We start from the raw sequence: 23,603 nt of genomic DNA on the forward strand, positions 1-23,603 counted from the left end.
GTTGAGTTATAAAACTTTTCACAAAAGAGTATATACTATATAATCCCATTTATATGAGACATTCTGCAACAGGAAAAAATAATCTATGGTGAAGAATATCAGACAGGTAGTTGCTCATGGGGTGGGGCACTTGCCGGGATTGACTGTGAAGGAGCAGGAAGGAACTTTCTAGGTGTGTTAGTAATGTTCTATGTCTTGATACTGATTTGAGTTACACAGGTGTCTGTACTTGTCAAAACTCACTGAATGGTACACTAAGATTTGTGTTTTCACTATATGTAAATTTTACTTAAAAACATAATACTGAACTCTAGTTCATGTAAATACTGAAGTGATTAAGAATGAGGTATATTAATGACTGTAACTCACTATGAAATACTGAAGTGATTAAGGGTGACGTATATTAATGACTGCAACTCACTATGAAATACATAAAAAAGAGACAGATTGAGAGATGGAGAGAAGGATGCATAGATAAATAGATAGGTGATAAAGCAAAGATAGTAAAATGTTAATTGTAGAATCTAGGGTATGCAAGAGTGTTCACTGTAAAATTCTTTCAGTTTTTCTGTTTGGAAAAAACAAATGGGAAACTTAGTAAATAAAGGAATAAGGCTGACAACACCTGAAACCACTGCTCAATCTTAATATCAGAAAAAAGAAAAACAGTGAAACATTATCTGGTCGTTCCTGATAGAAGTACACCTCACTCCTACAAAATATTTTTTTGGGAAAAAAAAAAAAATCAAACCCAAATCTGATGAAATCTGTAGGTCTAACAGCAATTTTTTGGAAAGAAAAAGACAAGGGGGCCAGGCGCAGTGGCCACGTCTATCATCTCAGCACTTTGGGAGGCAGAGGCGGGCAGATCACGAGGTCAGGAGTTCGAGCCCAGCCTGACCAACATGGTGAAACCCTCTCTATTAAAAATACAAAAAAAATTAGCTGGGCATGGTGGCACACGCCTGTAATCCCAGCTACTCAGGAGGCTGAGGCAGGAGAATTGCTTGAACCTGGGAAGCGGAGGTTGCAGTGAGCAGAGATCATGCCACTGTACTCCAGCCTAGGTGACAGAGCAAGACTCCATCTCAAAAAAAAAAGACAAGGAAATATGTTAAACAATGTACAATGTATAACAGTTTAACAACTGAATTGTAAGGAAAAAGAACAAACAGAACCTATAATTTAAGAGACAAGACATAAATTCACAAAGTAGGGAGCTTATTCGAATCTTGACTGAAACAAATGTAAAAAAATTATACATATATGCATATCCATGAGACAATGAGGGAAATCAACACTAACTGAAAATGTAGTATTTTATATCTGAGTGTAACAATGGTATGTTGTTATGCTTTTTTTAAAATGCCCTTATCTTTTAGAGACGTGTACTGAAATATCTTTGGATGAAATATGATGTCTGCGATTCTCTCTTCAAGACAATATAGGCAAAGAGTACCTTCGAAATAAAGACTGGTCATGAGCTGACCAGTATTGAAGCTGAGTGATGGGTATGTATGGGTATTCTACTATTCTTTCTACTTTAATTTTTTATTTATTTATTTTTTTTGAGATGGAGTCTCACTCTGTTACCCAGGCTGGAGTGTAGTGGTGCGATCCGGGCTCACTGCAACCTCCGCCTCCTGGATTCAAGTAATTTCTCCTGCCTCAACCTCCGAGTCACTGGGATTATAGGCGCCTGCCACCATGCCTGGCTAATTTTTGTATTTTTGGTAGAGACGGGGTTTTGCCCTGTTGGCCAGGCTGGTCTCAAACTCCTGACCTCAAGTGATCTGCCCGCCTCAGCCTCCCAAAGTGCTGGGATTACAGGCGTGGGCCACCGCGCCTGGGGGATTACAGGCGTGAGCCACCGTGCCTGGCCTCTACTTTTACATATATTTGAAATGTTACAAAATAAAAAATTAAATGTTTTAAAATAGCATTTAATATTATTACTTGGTAAAATAAAAATTTCAGCAAAAATGACTAACTTTAATAAATCTAACATGAAACAAATTTAAAATAACGTACCATTCAGATTTTAAAGTGAAGTTTGTCTCCAAGTGTGTTTCCCTTCCACGATCCCACTCACACCTCATTTTCTTCCCCTCATTCACAATGCAACTCAAATTTTTAGGTTTTTCTGGAGGCACTAAAAGGGATTAATTAGCATCTTTCAGAAAGCTTTATATCCACAAATATTATGCAATTTATATACTACCCAAGGCATTTGCGATCTAAATTAGATGAAAAAAATCAAACCCAAGCAAAAAGTATGGACACAATGAAAGGCTGATGACAATTTCTTTTCTATCCCAACTCTTACACTTCTTTTCAGGAAGTAATATATATACATCCATCCTAACTGTCATCAACTGGTTTGTTTCACATTAATTTTCTATGTAAAATCAACTTTCATTTATAACTGGAAAAAAATATCAACTGATTTCTCCATTAAGTTTATTTTTAAAAGTAATATATACATACGTTTGTAAGAGGCAATTAAGTAGAAGCCAAAATGATTCATTTATATTTCTCTTCTTATTGCTTTCCCAAACTCATTGGAAGAAAAGCAAATGCCAAAACAGTAAAGTCTGGGTGATCCACAAATTAGATAACCCACTTTTGGATCACAGTAAATTTATTTTGTTTACTTTGTTACTCCAAGGCCAGGCACAGTGGCTCACGCCTGTAATCCCAGCAGTTTGGGAGCCCGACGCAGGTGGATCACCTGAGGTCAGGAGTTTGAGACCAGCCTGGCCAACATGGCGAAACCTCATTTCTACTAAAAATATGAAAAATTAGCCGGGCGTGGTGGCTCATGCCTGTAGTCCCAGCTACTTGGGAGGCTGAGGCAGAGGACTGCTTGAACCCGGGAGGGCAGTGAGCTGAGATCATGCCACTGCACTCCAGCCTGGGTGACAGAGCGAGACTCCATCACCCAAAAAAAAAACAAAAAACGATTTACTCCAATATTTGTTCGCTTTCTTCAGGTAGCTGCTTTACACGTGCATTTTCTCAGCAATTAAGGGATACTGAGAATTACCATCATTATGTCAATTCAACAATACTTTCTTGTGGTGGGGGGGGTCTCATGTCAAATATTTCTCTAGTAAACTGAAACTGCTTGACTTTCAGGAAAGACAGGAGACTTGTGGTTCCCACTTCTAAGCTTATTCTTTAAAAACCAAACATGTCCAAGTCACTAAGTCCACAAGTTACTACATTTTATAAAGATGAAAGGACAACATTAAAAATGCAGTTCAATAGTCATGACAAAGTCTGAAATAAGACAAAAACAAAACTTACAGCCTGAAATTATTGTGATTCCATAAACATTCTGTTCAAGCTGTCCGAATGTAAGAATGTTGCAAGTGAGCTGAATATTTAATGAAGCTATATCTGTAAAAGTGACACTGGATGCTGTTCTGTTTATGATAGTATATTGCTCCTTAGGAATAGTAAAATGGTTTGTTTTCCAGACAATGTAATTAGCATTTACATGAAAATAATCCATACATTTTTCCTTTAGCACACAAACTGCAGTGAAATTAGAATGAAGTTGTACAACTGGAGATTCAGGACTGATATAACCACATGGATCTAGAAGTTCACCTAAAAAGGAACAATAGAAAATATATAAATGGACTGAATTTTTCTGGTACAAAATGATATCTAGCTGGTAGCACTCAATGTAGAGTCCCTCAACCTTCACTAAAATATCCCTAAAGACACAGAAAAAGACAATACACAACTGAAAATTAATATGGTTAGAATTTAATGCCTGAATTTGTAAAGAAATATACAAATTATAAGGATAATAGAGCTGAATTAAGAAAAACCCATTCATGCTTTATAGCCCATGGTATAAACTATTTCTTTAAGAAACACAAACTGCCTGCAGCATGATTCATACTTGCCCCACAACCTATCCTGTCCCTCCATTTAGATCCCAGGTCTAAACTCAACTCTCCAGAAAACAGGCAGTGGTGGTCTCCTCTACAGTCCTGAATGCTGTTGTGGAGTACAGCTGGGGTCACAGACAGACAGTATACATTGTCCACACATCAAAACTCAGACAACAAAGGAAACAGCAAGGGACCAATATAAAACAGGAAGAATAGAACAAGATGGCCAAATAGTTTAGTTTTAAGAATAAATGCATGGCCCTGGGTATGATGGTTTGCGTCTATAATCTCAGCACTTTTGGGAGGCCGAGGCAAGAGGATCGCTTGAGCTCAGGAGTTTGAAACCGGCTTGGGCAACATAGGGAGACGCCATCTGTACTAAAAATAAAAAAAATTAGCCGAGCATGGTGGTGCACGCCTATAGTCCCAGCTATTCGGGAGGCTGAAGTGGGATGATGGCTTGAGCCCAAGGGGTCAAGGATGTAGTGAGCCACTGCACTCCACCCTGGACAACAGAGTGAAAATAAATGCATGGGATAAGATCCCCTATTTAAAAACAAAGAATCAGCCTGACCAACATGCTAAAACCCAGTCTCTACTAAAAATACAAAAATTAGCTGGGTGTCGTGGTGGGCACCTGTAATCCCAGCTGCTTGGGAGACTGAGGCATGAGAATCACCTGAGCCCGGGAAGTGGAAGTTGCAGTGAGCTGAGATCACGCCACTGCACTCCAGCCTGGGAGAGAGAGTGAGACCGAGTCTCAAAAAAAACAAAACAAAACAAAACAAACAAAACAAAACACAAAGAATCAGATTGGGTAAAAAAAAATTAAACACAACTATACGCTTTACCTACCACCTACTCCACATTGATGACATCTCAATCCCTATCTCTAGCACTAAACCCCCATGCTTTCAATAGCCCATTAGACATATATCTACCTGAGATATCCCATAGCTATTTTTAAATGAGCATGTCCAAAACTATTACGTATCATAATCTTTTCAAACATATTATTTTTTATTCTTATTTCTCTGCCTCTGCTAACAGCGCCACTCCCATCCAGACATCCAGGCCAGATACTCTGTAGTCATCTTCCAACATCTCTAATTAGCCTCCTCTAACCTCCAACTTAACAATAGTGCACTGTGTTGGTTCTATATGCTTAATAAGCATATCAACATCTTCTTTCCAATGCTACTTTGACTGCTGAAGCACAGGATACTATATCAGTCTGACCTCCTTCCAGTTTATCTTACATACTACTGTCACAGTTACTGTTCTAAAATAATTAAGACATTTGTCTACTTTAAATTATTTAGTGGCTACCTATTAACAAGATAAAAGTCCCAACTATTTGACATGATTTTATTCTTTTTCTCTAGCTTCAATGTCCACAATTATAAGGTGGCTTTCCTCAATGAATCCTATTTGCTGTGGGGTTCCTGGGTAGGTACCCATGAAGTTTTTTTAAGATTAAAAATTACTAGCCTGGGCAACATGGCAAAACCCCGTCTCTACAGAAAAAAATACAAATATTAGTCAGGCATGGTGGCACACGCCTGTAGTCCCAGCTACTCAGGGGTGAGGGTCGGTGCTGAGGCAGGAGGATTGCTTGAGCCCAAGAGGTCAAGGCTGCAGTGAGCCCAGAAAAAATTAAAAACAGTTTTTGCAGTCAAAATTGTATCCCCAAACGGAATCCCAGGACCTCTCATAAAGCCTGTAAAACCCAGAGCTGGAATGTGTATTTCTTTGTTTCAGACTGATAATGTTTATATCATCTTGCTGTTTATATCATCTTGCTGTTATTTATAAATGCCTACTGTAAATCTTAGTATTACTCTCAATTTCCAATAGTATGGTCCTTCATCCAGTGGAGAATCTCAGACTAAGTTACTCTGTGATACTGGGTCAGATCTTACAACTCCTTAGACATCACTTTATTCTTTGGCAAAATCACTTGTTATACTTTCTCTAAAGTAATTATAGGGATGTTAAATGTGAAATATATTCTAGAGTACTAAAAACATAAGATGTAATTAGAGACTCAATATGAATAATTTTTAATCACATAGAATAAGAGAAATATTAAAAATGGGCAAATGGGCTGGGCGCGGTGGCTCACACCTGTAATCCCAGCACTTTGGGAGGCCGAGGTGGGTGGATCACAAGGTCAGGAGATCAAGGCCACCGTGGCTAACACAGTGAAACCCTGTCTCTACTAAAAATACAAAAAATTAGCCAGGCGTGGTGGCGGGCGCCTGTAGTCCCAGCTACTTGGGAGGCTGAGGCAGGAGAATGGTGTGAACCCAGGAGGCAGAGCTTGCAGTGAGCCAAGATCACACCACTGCACTCCAGCCTGAGCGACAGAGTGAGACGCAGTCTCGAAAAAAAAAGGGCAAATGTTCCGTTTTTCAAAGTGAGACACAGCTTCACTAATACCATCCCATGTCAAATTAATCCCATTTTACAGGGCTACCAGGCTGAGATTAAATTGTAAAAAGAAAGTATTTTAATTAAGAAAGGCATCTGATAAAGTTATTTTGAATGTTTATAGGGCAAGATGAAGAAATATGAATTAGAATACACTATAACTGGGTGGGACTCAGTGGCTCACGTCTGTAATCCCAGCACTTTGGGAGGCCGAGGTGGATGGATCACCTGAGATGAGGAGTTCTAGACCAGCCTGACCAACATGGTGAAACCCTGTCTCTACTAAAAATACAAAAATTACCCGGGCATGGTGACCCGCACCTGTAATTCCAGCTACTCGGGAGGCTGAGGCAGGAGAATTGCTTGAACCTGGGGGGCAGAGGTTGCAGTGAGCTGAGATTGAGCCACTGCACTCCAGCCTAGGTGACAAAACGAGACTCCATCTCAAAAAAAAAGAAGAAAAGAAAAAAAAGAAAAAGAATATACTCTAACCAATATTACAATGAACATTATGAAATTGCTGATATTTTGCTACTTTTACAGGTTCATACTCAAATTTATATTTGATTACCCGTATATAAAAATACTGACTAAGAAAAAAGTCAATTAGAGTATGGTCTTAAGTAGAATATGCTGAAGTGCATGCCCTCAATCCTTGGAGAAGACTGTATTTTAAGAATGGCCACACCTACATATTTATCCCATCCCACCTATTTTTCTTACAATGTCACGCATACTCTTTTCATGAAGAGGTGGGGACTCCATTTCCCCCAATCACATCAGATCTGTAAGAATGCCTTGTGTCCACTCCAGCCAATGGAGTGTGCTATGAGACTTCAGAGGCTAGATCATTAAAAGAATACAGACTCCAATTAGCTTTCTTTCTCTCTCCTGGGATATCTGCCCTTAGAACCCAGCCACACATTGTAAGAAAGCCAGGGCCATAAAAAGAGGCCATGTATGGTGTTTTGGACAATGGCCCCAGCAACGCCCTCAGCCTGCAGATAACATTAACAACAGACATATAAGCGAAGGAGTCTGCAGATGACTCTGCAGATGACTCCAGCCCCCAGTCTGAATATTGCAGCTGAGGCCCCAGACATTGTACAGCAAAGATGAATATGTCTGATTGTGCCTGCCTATCTATAGTCCTGTCCTATACAAACCATGAGAGATATTATTATCATTTTAAGCCTTGAAGATCTGGAGTATTTGTGAGGCAGCAACAGGTAACTAATGCAGTCCTGTTATTTTCAACATTTTAATCAACAACTTGGGAAAAGACAGACACACATGCTTATCAAATTAGCAGAGGACAGGACTACAAACAACTGCCAACACTTCGGATGAAAATGTTGGGATTCAAAATTATGTTGAAAGAGTAGAACACCAGGCTAAAACTGATAAAATGAAATTAGCAACAAAGGAAATATATCCTATTTAGGTAATAAGAAATATATATAGGGTGAGGGAGAACTAGTTTAAGAGTAACCCATGTAAAAACCACCTGAGAATTTTCACTGATCACTAGCTTAACATGAAACAAGGGTGTATCTCAGCTACCAAATAGTTACATAACTTTATAAAAATGATGTTCAGATCAAAGTAAGTATAAGAGCCACTGTAGTCAGACTGGTTTTGGTATATTACACTCTTTTTTTCATAAAGAAACTTTCATTCAAAGACAACAATAACCTTTATAATAAATATGCAGTAACTATCATTTTTATAATGCTTACTGTAGGCCAAGCACTGTCCAAATATTTCCTCTATATTAACTTATTTTTGGTTGTTTTTTGAGATAGGGTCTCAGTCTGCCACCCCAGGGTGGAATGCAGTGGCACAATCTCCACACACTGCAACCTCTGCCTCCTGGGTTCAAGTGACTCTCCCACCTCAGCCTCCCAAGTAGCTGAGACTTTCAGGCATGTGCTACCAAGCCCAGATTTTTTTTTTTTTTTTGGAAACAGGGTTTCACTCTCTCACCCAGACTGGAGTGCAGTGGTGCGATCTTGGCTCACTGCAACCTCCGCCTCCCAGGCTCAAGCGATTCTCCTGCCTCAGCCTCCTGAGTAGCGGGGATTACAGGCGTGCGCCACTACCGCCTGGCTAATTTTTGTATTTTTAGTAGATACGGGGTTTTACCGTATTGGCCAGGCTAGTCTTGAACTCCTAACCTCAAATGATCCACCCATCTCGGCCTCCCAAAGTGCTTGGATTACTGGCATAAGCCACCATGCCTGGCCTCTATATAACTTCTTTAATCCTCACTAATAACCCTAGGAGGTAGTGGCCTTTATTATCACCATTTCATAGATCAGGAAATTGAGGTACAGAAAATGACTGATCAAGGTCCTACAGCTAGTAAGGGGGACAGCTGGGATAATATTATTCATATACATACACACACACACGTACACATAAATATTTTTTATGAGACAGGGTCTTGCTCTGTTACCCAGGATAAAGTGCAATGGTGTGACCATGGCTCACTGTGACCTCGAGGTCCAGGGCTCATGATTCTCCTGGCTCAGCCTCCTGAGTAGTTGGGACCAGAGGCGTGATATGGTTTGAATCTGTGTCCCCACCCAAATCTCATGTCGTATCATAATCCCCAGTGTTGGAGGTGGGGCCTGGTGGAGAGGTGATTAAATCATAGGGGTGGATTTCTCACTTGGTACTGCCTTGAGATGGTGGATGAGAAATGAGTTATTGTGAGCTCTGGTCATTTAAAAGTTTGTAGCACCTTCCCTTTCTCTCTCTCTTCCTCCTGTTCTCGCCATGTGAGATGCCTCACTCCCCCTCTGCCTTCTGCCATGATTGGAAACTTCCCAAAGCCTCCCCAGAAGCAGATGCCACCATGCTTCCGCACAACCTACAGAACTGTAGGTTAATTAAACCTTTTCTTTATAAATTACCCAGTCTCAGGTATTTCTTTACAGCAGTGTGAGAGTGGACTAATACTTGGCTAATTAAAAAAAAAATTGTAGAGATGGGGCCTTGCTTTGTTGCCCAGGCTGGTTTTGAATTCCTGGACTCAAGTTATTTTCCCGCCTGTGCCTCCCAAGGTTCTGGGATTACAGGTGTGAGCCACCATGCCCAGCCAGTATTCTATTTTAAATGTAATACAGGCAACTAAGAGAAGAGTCAGTAGGGTAATCAGCATGCACAGGGTTAAAAACCAGATCCTATAGAATGACTAGATATCTGGGTAACTGTAATTTGGGGATGAGGACTTACAGACACAGGAAAGCAGCCCTTCAATACTTGAGGAGCATGTAGTATGAATGACGTAAAATTTAACAAGATTTAACAAATTTTCTCCTATTCATTTACAAAAAAAAAAAAAAACCCACATACTTTTTTCCTTCCCCATTTTAAAGTTATTGTTAGTATGGATATACAGCATTTAAGATTACTGACTGTTACAACTCAAATTATAAAAAACAGATTGTCAAGAATGTTTTTATTAAAATCAATTTAAGATATTATTCTCTCGATTATCCTAGAAATAATATATGAACATAACAATTAAACATAAGCTTAATTATATAATAATATAAAAATATATAAACCTAATTTGTGAAGTTAGAAGATAGGGTATTTCATGAACCTTACCTGTAGATTCAGTGGTGAGGAAAATAAACAAGGCTTGCACTAGCCAAGTCTGCAACATCAACATCTTGCGCGGATATTTCTGCAACAGACACGTGTAATATTACTTTTAATATTTTTTCTCTTATATACACATAATTTAAGACACAATCTCGTTTCCATGCTGTAGCTGCGTTTCTAAAAGGTGGTAAAATTCTTAGAGAATGTAGAAAACTTAAGTCTTCACATTATTTTTCTTTATTCTACTGAAGTTATGGCTGTGGAAAACACTGCTAGAAAACATAATTTATACTTTAAGGTTAATTAAAAGAGATATCTTGTTTCTTTCTTATGTGAAGTCCTATATTAGTAAATAACTGTGAGATTAAGAACTTCAGAGTGACAAATTTCTACATGGCAAAACTCACCATAATATGCATCCTTAAAAGATACCTGACAAATGGAAAAAAATGTTTGTAATTCATAGCATGGCCAAAAATTTTCCCTGATATATAAAGAATGCCTACAAATCACTAAAAAATTCTAACACCTAATAGAACAACAGGCAAAAATATTTGAATAGTTTATAGAAAAGGAAATACAAGTAAATCAAGCATATGAAAAGATACTTTCAACCTCACTCAAAATGAGAAATATAAATTAGAGAACTACTCGGATAGGAATGCAAAATGATACAGACACTCTGGTAAACAATTTGACAGTTCATTACCAAGTTAAAAGCACACCATAAGACTTGGTATTTCCACTCCAAAGAGTGTACTCCCTAAAATAAAAACATATGCCCACACCAAGACTTATACTCAAATGTTCACAGCAGCTTCATTCATAAGTCCCAAACTGGAAACAATTCAAATGTCCACCAACTGCTGAATGTATAAACATACATCCAAACAATGGTAGAGACATAGAATACTACCCAGCAAACAAACAAAAAAAAGAGCATGAACTAGTGATACATGCAGTAGTATGAATGAATCTCAAAAGCATCACACTGAATAAACGAAGCCAGACACAACAGGTTATATATTGTATAACTCTATTTACAGGAAATTCTTTTTTTTTTTTTTTAAGAGATGGGGGTCTTACTATGTTGCCCAGGCTGTCTCAAACTCCTGCGCTCGAGCGATCCTCCTGCCTCAGTCTCCCAAAGCACTGGGATTACAGGCATGAGCTATTGTGCCACTGTGCCTCGGAAATTCTTGATACGGCAAAACTAAGGTGACAGAAAGCAGATCCAGGGTTGCCTAGGGCTGAGGTAGACAAGGCACACATAAAGGGGCATAAAGGAAATCTGGCGTGATAATAATAGTCTATGACTTGATTGTGGTGCTGACTATAAGACTCTATACATTTGGCAGGGCGCGGTGGCTCACGCCTGTGATCCCAGCACTTTGGGAGGCCGAGGTGGGCAGATCACTTGAGGTCAGGAGTTCAAGACCAGCCTGGCCAACATGGTGAAAATCCATCTCTATTAAAATCTCTACAAAATTAGCTGGGCGTAGTGGCGGGTGTCTATGATGCCAGCTACTCGGGAGGCTGAGGCAGGAGAATCGCTTGAACCCGTGAAGCAGAGGTTGCAGTAAGCCCAGATCATGCCACTGGACTCCAGCATGGGCAACAGAGTGAGACCCTGTCTTTCTCACACACCCACACACACACACACACTAGCCAGGTGTGGTGGTGTATGCCTGCAGTCCCAGCTAATCCTGAGGCTTGAGGCAGAAGAACTGGTTGAACCCAGAAGGCAGACGCTGCAGTGAGCTGAGATGGCACCACCGCACTCCAGCCTCGGCAACAAAGTGAAATTCTATTTTAAAAAAAAAAGACTACATTTGTCAAAATTCACTGAATTCTGTGTCAACTATTTCAAAGGCACTGAGATTTTACCTTACTTTCAAGCTAACAAGTCAGCCTACCACAGTGTCATGGATACTGGCAAAAGGCATGACATTTTTGAGTCAGAGACAAAGCACTGTATTACTCATAACAGTAGTCAGAGTATCAGCATTTTCTTGTGCCAGCTGCTTGAGTCCCAACTGCCACAGGGCATTGTGAAGTCAGATGACACCTGAACAGGCTGCTTCACAGGAAAGAAAGACAGATCTTAAGTAACCCTAAACTTGAAAAATATGCAGGAAGCATGTCTGCCTTTTACTCTAGAGGGAGACATTATCTGTGTCTTTGAAGACTGTAAGTAAACCTGTCCTTTGCTCCACGGCTCTGAGAGTCTACCTTCCAACATTCTTTAAAAGGTAAGTTGGCCGGGCACGGTGGCTCACACCTATAATCCCAGCACTTTGGGAGGCTGAGGCGGGTGGATCATGAGGTCAGGAGTTCAAGACCAGCCTGACCAACATGGTGAAACCCCGTCCCTAATAAAAATACAAAAATTAGCCAGGCGTGGTGGCAGCCGCCTGTAATCCCAGCTACTCCCAGCTACTCAGGAGGCTGAGGCAGAGAACTGCTTGAACTTGGAAGGAGGAGGCTGCAGTGAGCCGAGGTCATACCACTGCACTCCAGCCTAGGTGACAGAGCGAGACTCCGTCTCAAAACAAAGTTTAGAAAAAAGGCAGCCATCAGGGTTTTTGCTTATAAGAAATGCAGAAATGTTAGACTCATGGGTTTCCTATCAAGTTGTAACTAAAAAATGGTGAATTTTATTGTTTATAAATTAGACCTTAAAAACAAACAAAATCTGCCCAGATAAGGTATAGCCAAAATAAACGAGTGCTTAATACCTCCAAAGACATGTACAAGAATGTTTACAGAAGTTTTATTCAAAATAGATGAAAATTAAAATCAACCAAATATCTATCAACACTAGGATAAATTATGGTATATTCAAGTAATTGAATCACAGCAATGAAAAAGAATAACAGATACATGCATCATGGATGAATCTCACATATAAAACAGAATGAAAGAAATCAGACAGGCTGGGTGCAGTGGCCCACACCTGTCATATCAGCACTTTGGGAGGCTGAGGGGGAAGGATTGCTTGAGGCCAGGAGTTAACAGGCCAGCCTGCACAAAATAGTGAGACCCTGACTCTACAAAAACATTTTAAAAGAGAAAAAAGGCAAGAAAGTACGCTCTGCATGATTTATTTTACAGAAGTTCAAAAAGAGGCAAAAGTCTACCATGTTTGGTGACAGAGGTCAGAGCAGTTGTTTTTTGTAAGGAAGGGTATAAAAGGGGACATTCTGGGTGCTGAGCATGTTCTGTATCTTGATCTGGACAGTGATAAACTCACTGAGCTGTACACTTATGAGTTCTGTTTTGCAGTATGTAAAAAAAGGTACACAAACCAAAAATTATCCCAATACCATTCTTACATATTAGTGTTGGCAAAAATATAAAAACCCAAAAAGGTATCAACAGGGTGTTGTAAGACTAAGCAACGAAAGTATCATTACACACTAAAGATTATAGTGTAAATTGGCATAAGCTTCCCAATACATTGAACACTTTAAAAACGGTCAGTTTTGTTGTTTGTAAATTAGACCTCACTTAAAAACAAAGAAAAAAGCTCTATCCAAACAAGGCAGAGAGCCAGTTTGGCAATATCAATCAAAATTAAAACACACACATTTGATTCTAATGATTCTACTTTATTTTATCCTACAGATATGAATAAAACAACACATGTACAAAGTTATTCACTGCATTGTTTTTAATAGTAAAAGGCTGAAACAACCTGATTATGATGGGACACTAGTTAAATGATGGTATACCAAAACCATCTAAATGTAAATACTTGTAGCCATTTAAAAAAAAATGAGGAAGCTCTATATGTACAGAAACATAAAGTTATCTAAAATACATTGTTACATTGTTAAGGTACAGAACAACGCATTTGCTATTATTTGTGGGCAAAACAATATACAAGAAAACAAAACACACATTCTTTTTTTATATATGCATACAATATCTCTAGGAGGATAAAGTTCAAATACTGGCTGTGACAGGGTATTTGAGACATCAGGGTGGGAGGGAGACGCTCCACCATATACTCTGCAGCCTTGCTATGTTGACCATGTGAATCTTCAGTACTTATGCAAAAAATTAATTTAAATTAAAAAATACTTAATGTCAGCTAGGTGCAGTGGCTCATGCCTATAATCCCAGCACTTGGGGAGGCCGAGGTGGGTGGATCATCTGAGGTCAGGAGTTCCAGACCAGCCTGGCCTACATGGTGAAACCCCGTCTCTACTAAAAATACAAAAAGTAGCTGGGCGTGGTGGTGGGCACCTGTAATCCCAGCTACTTGGGAGGCTGAGGCAGGAGAATCGCTTGAACCCGGGAGGCGGAGGTTGCAGTGAACAGAGATGGCGCCACTGCACTCCAGGCTGGGCGACAGAGTGAAACTCCGTCTCAAAAAATAAATAAAATAAATAAATACTTAAGTTTCAAACTATTGGGTACTATGCTCACTAACCGGGTGACAGTTCAATCGTACTCCAAACCTCAGCATCACACAATATACCCATGTAACCTGCACATGTACTCCCTGAACCTAAATAAAAGCTAAAATTATTAAAGACAAAATACTTAATGGGTAATTTTTTTCTTCTAAATAAAACTATTAACTCTTCTTGATGAGAAATGGCTTCCTAGTTCTACACTTGGAACACAATATTGTTTTATTAAATATACATACTAACTTGATTTTATGCACTCCCTAATCATGTAACAGCTTGCCAGCATGCCCAGCTAATTTTTTAAAAATTTTTCTGTAAAGATGGGGGTCTCACTATGTTGCACAGGCAGGTCCCAAACTCCTGGCCTGAAGCGATCCTCCTCCTTTGGCCACCCAAAGTGCTGGAATTATAGGTGTGAGCCACTGTGCCAAGCCAAATGTACTATATTCTTGCAACAAAGCTGCTCCAGAACAAGAGGTCCATGAAAGAACTTATGATTACTTCAAAGCAATTAGATTTCTTTGAGTAGTACCATGGAACACAAGCAAAGGAAACTAGGCAAAGGTAGATTTCACATTTCACATTTAGAAAGTAATCTTTCCTAATTTTTAAAAGATTGTAATGGAGAGGTGATGAAGAAACATCTATTACGGGACTGGATTTCATAGTCCAAATCTAAGAAATGAAGACACAGTAACACTATATAAAATATTATATGCAATACAGTTAACTTCACTTGGGGCTTGTTTAAAAATTGACAGAATTATGGCCGGGTGCGGTGGCTCATGCCTGTAATCCCAGCACTTTGGGAAGCCAAGGCAGGTGGATGACAAGGTCAGGAGTTCAAGATGAGCCTAACCAATATGGTGAAGCCCCGTCTCTAATAAAAATACAAAAATTAGCCGGGCATGGTGGCACACACCTATAGTCCCAGCTACTCAGGAGGCTGAGGTAGGAGAATCACTTGAACCTGGGAGGCGGAGGTTGCAGTGAGCCAAGATCGTGCCATTGCACTCCAGTCTGGGCGACAGAGCGAGACTCCATCTCAAAAAAATTAAAAAAAAATTTGACAGAATTGACAGTAGTTTGCTTATTTTTTCCCTCCTTTCCTTCTGTTGATACTAATATTTAATTTAAAAGTATATTAATAGCACTATCACCTCACCTCTTGCAGAGTTTTCTATGCATATGTTATAACCATACATTGCATACACTAACCTTCTTTGAAATCTGCAGGTAACTTGAGAAGCTTCTATGAAGCCAAAACCTAACTAGTAACCATAAATACAGGAAAGATTATTTCTGAAAACCAAATGCTGGAATCATTCCTCAACTACGGTGATATAACATGGTAGTGTGCCAAAAGGAGCTAGATGATGTATAGTAAGTATTGCTACTTTCAATGTTAAAGAAACAAAGTTTATAAATGATTTATTTAAAATAAAATAAATTCAAGATTATCCCTATAGTTGTTCATTCTGATTTACTTTCATTTCCATATGTTTTCTCAAGTGAGAGAAAAAGCAGTAGAGTTACAATTGATAAATATTTAATGGTTAGGCTCTTTATAAATTATTTTTGTCACCTATGGATTGTGATTTTTTTTTCATTTCCTAACTTAACCTAAAGATGAAATAAAAAGCACGAATATATTTAGATTTACATTTCATGTGAAAAAGAATGTCAATATAAACTCTGTTACTATGGTAACATTACTATTACAATTGTAGAACAGTATATGAACTAAAATTGCCAAATAGAAGGCAAAATAATGCTTGTTGAATGAATAAGTTGAGTGGGGATCAAGATGAAGAAAATTTCTATATATCTTTCACAGTACAGTGTTACTGTGAATAAACTGCCAGAAGTTGGTAACACCTACGCTAAATTAACTAATTATTAAATTAGTTTTTAAATTATCCACACTCTGTTCTCTTCCATTAGTATCAATTATGAGTTCATAACAATTAACACTAGGATACTATTTTACATTACACAAAATGTTTTCACATAAATTATTTCACTTTAGTATCCTAATATCCTAAAGAATCAGGTGAGGAGGGCAGGGATTATTTATTGGAACTTTGTAAAATAAAAAAACAAAAATTCAGACAAGACCAATTACTTACGCAAATCACAAAATTAGTAAGTGAAGGAGTAGGCATTTGAAGCTCAGTTTTCTACTTCTAAATGTCATGCTTTTTCCATTGGGTTTCACTGTAAAGAGAGGAGAGTCTTGTTCAGAAGGCTGGCTTTGATAATTTTATTATATGTGTACTTTTAAAATCCCCATCTGCTCTTAGGCTTTCGGGTTTGCAGAAAGTATCCCACTTTAGATATGTTCTGAGCTTCAGAATAAAATAAACCCATCAACACTTGTATAAGAGTATTCAAATATCCTAGTCCTTTTTTTTTTTTTTTTTTGAGACAGTGTCTCACTCCCATCACCAGGCTGCAGTGTAGCAGCACAATTACAGCTCACTGTAATTCCCAGTGTAACTTCCCAGGCTCAGGTAATTCTCCCACCTCAGCCTCCCGAGTAGCTGGGACTAGAGATGGCACCATCATGCCTAGCTAATTTTTTTATTTTTAGTAGAGATAGTGTTTTGCCATGTTGCCCAGGCTGAGCTCAAGGGGATCTGCCCACCTTGGCCTCCCAAAGTGTTGGGATTACAGGCATGAGCCACCGCGCCCAGCCCTAGTGCTATGATTTGATATACACTTGCAAACATTATTGGCTCACCCTTACCTAATGCAAACTTCCCTGATGTCTATGTAATGTCACAGAAACATGAAAGGAACATTTATGACAGAAGGAGTTCTTTAACAATCACATATTTTTTCTTCTACTAGCACTAAATTAAGCCTGCTAACAACTATTCTACGTAATCAGAGATAAAAATCCATTTTAAGATTTGTTCACTTAAATTCTAGCTTAAGTACTAGTGCTCCTCTTTGAAATACAACAAGTAACTTCAAACTTACGCAAGGAGTTGACTCTTCCATTATTGTTTCATACACATTAAGCCTTTGATATAACTTAATAACACATAAGGAATTAAATTTATAAAAATATTTTTTAAATGTCTAATGAAAAGAAACTGAAAAAATGCCATGTGAAAGTGCACTATAATCCCACCAAGAGATAACTACTATGAACATTCTGGTGGATATTCTTGCAAAATTTTCTATACATGTATTATATAACTTTATATTGTATAAATATACACTTTCCTATTTTACAAAGATGGGATCATATAAGTGAGAAATGTTTTATAACTTCTTTCACTTACCACTACATAGTGGACATCTTCATAAGTTAATATATATACAGTAATTCCTTGTAGCCTTTACTCAAATTCACCTCCTCATAAAGATCTTCCCTAACCACCCTGTGTTGCTAATACCCCTTTCCTGTTTGTTTGTTTTTTTCTACAACACTTAACACCTTCTAAAATAGGCTAGCAAACATTTTCTGTAAAGGGCCGGATAATAAATATTTTAGACTTCATGGGCTTTAAGTTCTCCCTTGCAATTAGTTAACTCCGTTATTAAAGTGCAAAAGCAGCCATACACAATATGTAAATAAGTGGGCATAGGTATATTCCCATGCAATTTTATTTACAAAAATGGCTGCAAGCTGGATTTGGCTTATGGGCTATAGTTTGCCAACCCCTGTTCTAAATACAATATAATTAAATTAATTTTCTTTTTGTTTGTTATGGGCTGAACTGTTCCCCCAAAAAAATATGTTGAAGTCTTAACCCCAGTACCACAAAATGTTACTCTATGGGCAGATTTAATTGGATGTTATAGTGGAGTATAATAGGCCTTTAGTACAATATGACTGGTGTCTTTAAAGAGACAGAGCCAGGAAGAATACCATGTGAATACACAGGCAGAGACTGGAGTTATGCAGCTGTAAGCTAAGGAATCTCAAAGACGATGGCTACCACCAGAAGCTAGGAGAGGCAAAGGAAGATTCTATCCAAAGTCTCAAAAGGACTTCTAGCCTCCAAAACCTTGAGAGAATAAATTTGTTATTTTGAGCCACCCAATTTGTGGTACAGGTTGAACATCCCAAATCTGAAAACTGAAATGCTCTAATTCCAAAATGTTTTGAGCTCTGGCATTTTGGATTTCAGATTTTAGGATTTGGGATGCTTAACTGTAAGTATATAATGCAAATACAACACAAACTGAAAAAAAAAAATCCAAAATCCAATATACTTCTGTTACTAAGTATTTCAGATAAGGGATACTGTAACAAAAGGATGCTCTATTACAGTAGCCCCTAGGAAACTAACACATAGTGTGTGTCCCCAAAATAGAAGGTGTGAAGAGTGGAATGGCTAGGCCCTATGGCAGCTGTGTGCTTGGCTATATCTTCTTTGGTGATGTGTCTGTTCAAACATATTGATCAACTGGGTTTCCTGTTTTCTCATTAAGTTTTGAAAGTTCTAAGAAGATATTCTGGCCTTTATTAGAAAATGGATTTATGCATTATTTTCTTGTATGCTTGTCTTTTCATTCTTTTAACAGTATCTTTTGAAGGAGGTTTAATTTTAATAAAGTTCAATTCATCAATTTGTGTTTTTGATGTATCTAAGAAGTCTTTGCTTAATCTAAAATCACAAAGGGCCCGACGCGGTAGCTCACACTTGTAATCCCAGCACTTTGGGAGGCCGAAGTGGGGGGATCACCTGAGTTTAGAAGTTCGAGACCAGCCTGGGCATATGGTGAAACCCTGTCTCTACTAAAATATTTAAAAAATTAGCCGGGTGTGGTGGCGCACATCTGTAATCTCAGCTACACAGGAAGCTGAGGCAGGAGAACTGCTTGAACCCAGGAGGCAGAGGAGGCTGCAGTGAGCAGAGACAGCACGACTGTACTCCAGCCTGGGTGACAAAGTGAGACTCCTTCTCAAAAAAAATAAAATATAAAAAATAAAAATAAAGTCAAAAAGGTTTTTTCCTACAAGTTTTATAGTTTTAGGGTCATTTAGGTCTCAGTTATTTCAAGTTAATATTTATGTATGGTGTCATGCTGAAATTTGAGTTCATTTCGTATATATTGATAATTGTTTCAAAACTATTTGCTGAAAAAATTATCCTTTCTCAAGTGAATTGCCTTTGCGCCTTTCTTAAAAATCAGTTGTTCACATAGGTGTGGGTCTATTTGGGTACTCTCAATTCCAGGGTGGGCAAGCTTTTCATATATGAGCTATGAGGTAAATATTCTAGGTTTGTGAGCCATAAGGTCTCTATTGGAGCTACCAATCTACTGTTATGACACAAAAGCAACCATAGAAAATACACAAACAAACAGGGGTGGCTGTGTTCTAACAGTACTTTATGGAAACAGAAGGTAGGTTGACTCCTACTCTATTTGTTCCACTGATCAATTTGCTTATTTATATGCTACCACCACACTGTCGTGATGACTGTAGCCTTATAAATCTTGAAATCAACATTCTGTGTGCACTCAAAAAGCACTGCTGTTGCTGGTAGAGTGTTACATAAATGGCCATCACATGAATTTGGTTGATAGTGTTCAAATCTTCCATATCCTTACTGATTTTCTGACTACTTCTATCATTGTTCAAAAAGGGATAATGAAATCCCTGAACATAACTGTGGATTTACTTCTCCTTGCAGTTTTTACCCTGTGTGTTTTGAAACTATGTTATTTGGTAGATCCTTCTGACAAATTGACCCTTTTAACATTAGGAAATGCCCTTCTTTACCACTGGTAACATTCTCTGAAATCTACTTTGATATTACTATAGCCAATTCTGTCTTATTTTGATTAGTGTTATCACGACATATCCTCTCCCATTCTTTTTTGTTTAATCTGTATGTTTCTTCATATTTAAGTAGCATCTTTAGGGGGTAGGCAGCATGTGGTTGTATCCAATCTGATAATCTCTGCTTTTCTGCTTTTCAATTGGGTCTTCAGACCATTTACATTTAATATAATTTGTGATATGATTAGGTTTAAAGCTATCAGCTTCGTATTTGTTTTCTTCTTGACTGTTCTTTGTTCCTGTTTACTTTTCTGCATTTATTTTTGTTAATTATTTTTTATTCTCTTTTCCTTGTTAGCTAATAAGCTATAATTCTTTGTTTTCTTATTGGTTGCTTTAGGTTTATAATGTACATCTTTAACTTTTCACAATCTATCTTCAAGTAATATTATGTTACCTCAGGCACAGTATACAATAGTATATACTTCCATTTCTCCCCCTAGACCTTTGTGCTATTTTAGCATATATTTTACTTTTGCATATATTAAAACTTCACATTGGTAGCTCCCACCTGTAATCCCATCACTCTGGGAGGCCAAGGCAGGAGGATCATTTGAGCCCAGAAGTTTAAGACCAGGTTGGGCAATATAGTAAGACTCCCGCCTCTACAAAAAATAAAAAGTTAGATAGCTGTGGTGGTGCATGCCTGTTGTCCCAGCTACTCAGGAGGCTGAGGTGAGAGGACTGCTTGAGCCTTGGAGGTCGAGGCTGCAGTGAGCTGTGGTTGCACTACTGCATTCCAGCCCGGATGACAGAGTGAGACTGTCACATATTTACTCATGTGGTTACCATTTCTAGAGCTTTTAATTCCTTTGTATAGATCCATATTTCCATCTGGTATCATTTTCCTTGGGCCTGAAAAACTGCCTTTAACATTTTTCTGTAGTGTGGGTAGAGCAAAGCCTAAACAGATTTGAAAACAAAACCAAAGTGTGAATGCTAACAAGTATTTAACCTAACATAACAAGCACAGTTCAAAATGAGAAAAGATACTACTAATTACTATATTAACAGATCAAAGGAAAATGACAGGGTCATTCCAACGGATGTTTGAAAAGCATCTGATAACATTCAACAACTGTTCATCTAAAACTTAAAAATAACAACAAAGTGTCAGAAAACTAAGACTGAAAGAGACCATCCTTACCTTGGTGAAGGATGACAAAGACGATACAGGGACTCTAGAACCAGATTGCTTGTGTTCAAATTTCAGCCCCTATATTTTAACATCTTAAGTAAGTTTTTAAATAGCCTTCACTTTTATGTCCTTTATCTGCAAAAATGGGGTACCACCACCACCTACCCATCTAGGAATGTTATGATGATTAAATAACTCAATATACATAAAGTGCTTAGAATCATTTGGCTCATTGTAACTACTCAATAAAAGGTTAACAGCTGTTATTATTAGTGCAGCTCTTGCTGTTGCTGCCACAGGTACTACTATAAGAAACCTACAAGGCCAGGCGTGGTGGCTCACGCCTGTAATTCCAGCACTTTGGGAGGCCGAGGCGGGTGGATCACAGGTCAGGAGTTTGAGACCAGCCTGGCCAATACGGTGAAACCCTGTCTCTACTAAAAATACGAAAATTAGCTGGTGGTGGTGGTGGGCACCTATAGTCCCAGCTGCTTGGGAGGCTGAGGCAGAATTGCTTGAACCCGGGAGACAGAGGTTGCAGTGAGCCGAGACTGCACCACTGCACTCCAGCCTGGGCGACAGAGTGAGGCTCTGCCTCCAAAAAAAAAAAAAAAAGGAAGAAAGAAACCTATAATAAGCATCTATAGGTTTAAAGGTAAAAATTAGAAGCGTTCCTATTAATGTCAGGATTCAGACAAGATGCTTGAAGTCATCAGTTATTCACCACTGCTCTAAAGGGCTTAAGCAAAAATATAATAAATAAGATCTAAAAATGCAAAATAAATTGTGAATGATATGATTATCTATCAAGAAAGAGTGAGACTCACATGACAAACTATTAGGGCTATTGAAAATTTAACATAGTAGTCAAACAAAACATCATCAAAAAATAATAGGTCTATTTAGAGTTTAACATAATAGTCAAACAAAACATCATCAAAAAATAGCTCTCCAGCTGGTGTGGTGGCTCACGCCTATAATCCCAGCACTTTGGGAGGCCGAGACAGGCAGATCACCTGAGGTTGGGAGTTCCAGACCAGCCTGACCAACATGGAGAAACCCCGTCTCTAATAACAATACAAAATTAGCCGGGAGTGGTGGCGCACGCCTGTAATCTCAGCTACTTGGGAGGCTGAGGCAGGAGAATCACTTGAACCCAGTAGGCGGAGGTTGCAGTGAGCCAAGATGTTGCCATTGCACTCCAGCCCAGGCAACAAGAGCAAAACTCCGTCTCCAGAAAAAAAAAAGCTCTCCTACTTACCAGTAATAACTAATTAGAAAATGTAACAGAAGGCTGGGTGCAGTGGCTCAGGCCTGTAATCCCAGCACTTTGGGAGGTCGAGGTAGGTAGACTGCTTGAGCCCAGGAGTTCAAGACCAGCCTAAGCAACATGGCAAAACCCCATCTCTATAAAAAATTAAAAAAAAAAAAAATTAGCCGGGCATGGTGGAGCATGCCTGTAATCCCAGCCACTCAGGAAGCTGAGGTGGGACGACTACTTGAGCCTGGGCTTATAGAGGCTGCAGCAAGCTAAGAAGCCGAGATCGTGCCATCATACTCCAGCCTCGGTGACAGTGCGAGGCTCTGTCTCAAAAAAAAAAAAGTCTCGCCAAAAAAAAAAAAGGCAGTCTAAAGGTAGAGTAAACATAGCACTGATTGGCAAATGAACAGACAAGTAAATCAACAGTACAAAACAAAACAGACTCAAGTGTTTATAAGAATTTAGTATCTGATTTTTTCAAAGGTTGCTCATTTGCTGGGAAGATAAAGGACTATTCAATAAATAGTATTGGGACAACTGGCTCCATAAGCAAAAAAGAAAAAAAAAGAACCCCATTTCATCAGACAAAAAGACACACTCATGCACGTGCACATGCATGTATAAGCATACACTCTCTCTCCAGATTAAGGACCTAAATGCAAAAGCAAAATTATAAGCATATTGAAAAACATATAGAATATGCTTATGACCTTAGGGCCTTTTAAAATTAGACTATTTTAGCCAAATGAAAAGATTTACAGAGCACTTTGATGAACATCCATGTTCTCACCATTGCTTAAGAAATAAAAGCTCAAGTTTTTATTCAATTTTTATTGTTACAAACATAATTGAAGCCATATAAATAGTTCTTGCCTTTAAGGAGTCCAAAGTTTAGAGATGTAGAATATGCACAAAGTGCCACAAGAGCACAGAAAATACCCAATTCAGACAGGGGCCAGGAGTGCCCAGTCATAAAATAAGTGTAGGGGTTCCTAGATAGAGAAAATAGCACACATATGAA

At 38.6% G+C, this 23,603-nt stretch overlaps 1 protein-coding gene across 4 annotated transcripts in view; it reads right to left on the minus strand.

The window, feature by feature from the left end:
* Positions 1–23,603, minus strand: part of IL6ST (interleukin 6 cytokine family signal transducer) — a 58,173-nt gene that overhangs the window by 29,347 nt on the left and 5,223 nt on the right. For 2 of the 4 annotated variants that reach the window (XM_024247062.3, XM_024247064.3), the window contains exons 2-5: positions 16,507–16,594; positions 9,960–10,038; positions 3,310–3,615; positions 2,032–2,152 (exon numbers count right to left, since the gene is read on the minus strand). In XM_024247062.3, coding sequence (XP_024102830.1) covers positions 2,032–2,152; positions 3,310–3,615; positions 9,960–10,038; positions 16,507–16,542 — 542 coding nt within the window. In that variant the 5' untranslated portion in view covers positions 16,543–16,594. The remainder of the gene's footprint in view (positions 1–2,031; positions 2,153–3,309; positions 3,616–9,959; positions 10,039–16,506; positions 16,595–23,603) is intronic. The other 2 variants (XM_024247063.3, XM_063724111.1) reach the window with 1 other exon arrangement.

The sequence above is a fragment of the Pongo abelii genome, chromosome 4, assembly GCF_028885655.2.
Source record: "Pongo abelii isolate AG06213 chromosome 4, NHGRI_mPonAbe1-v2.0_pri, whole genome shotgun sequence".
Classification (NCBI taxonomy): domain Eukaryota; kingdom Metazoa; phylum Chordata; class Mammalia; order Primates; family Hominidae; genus Pongo; species Pongo abelii.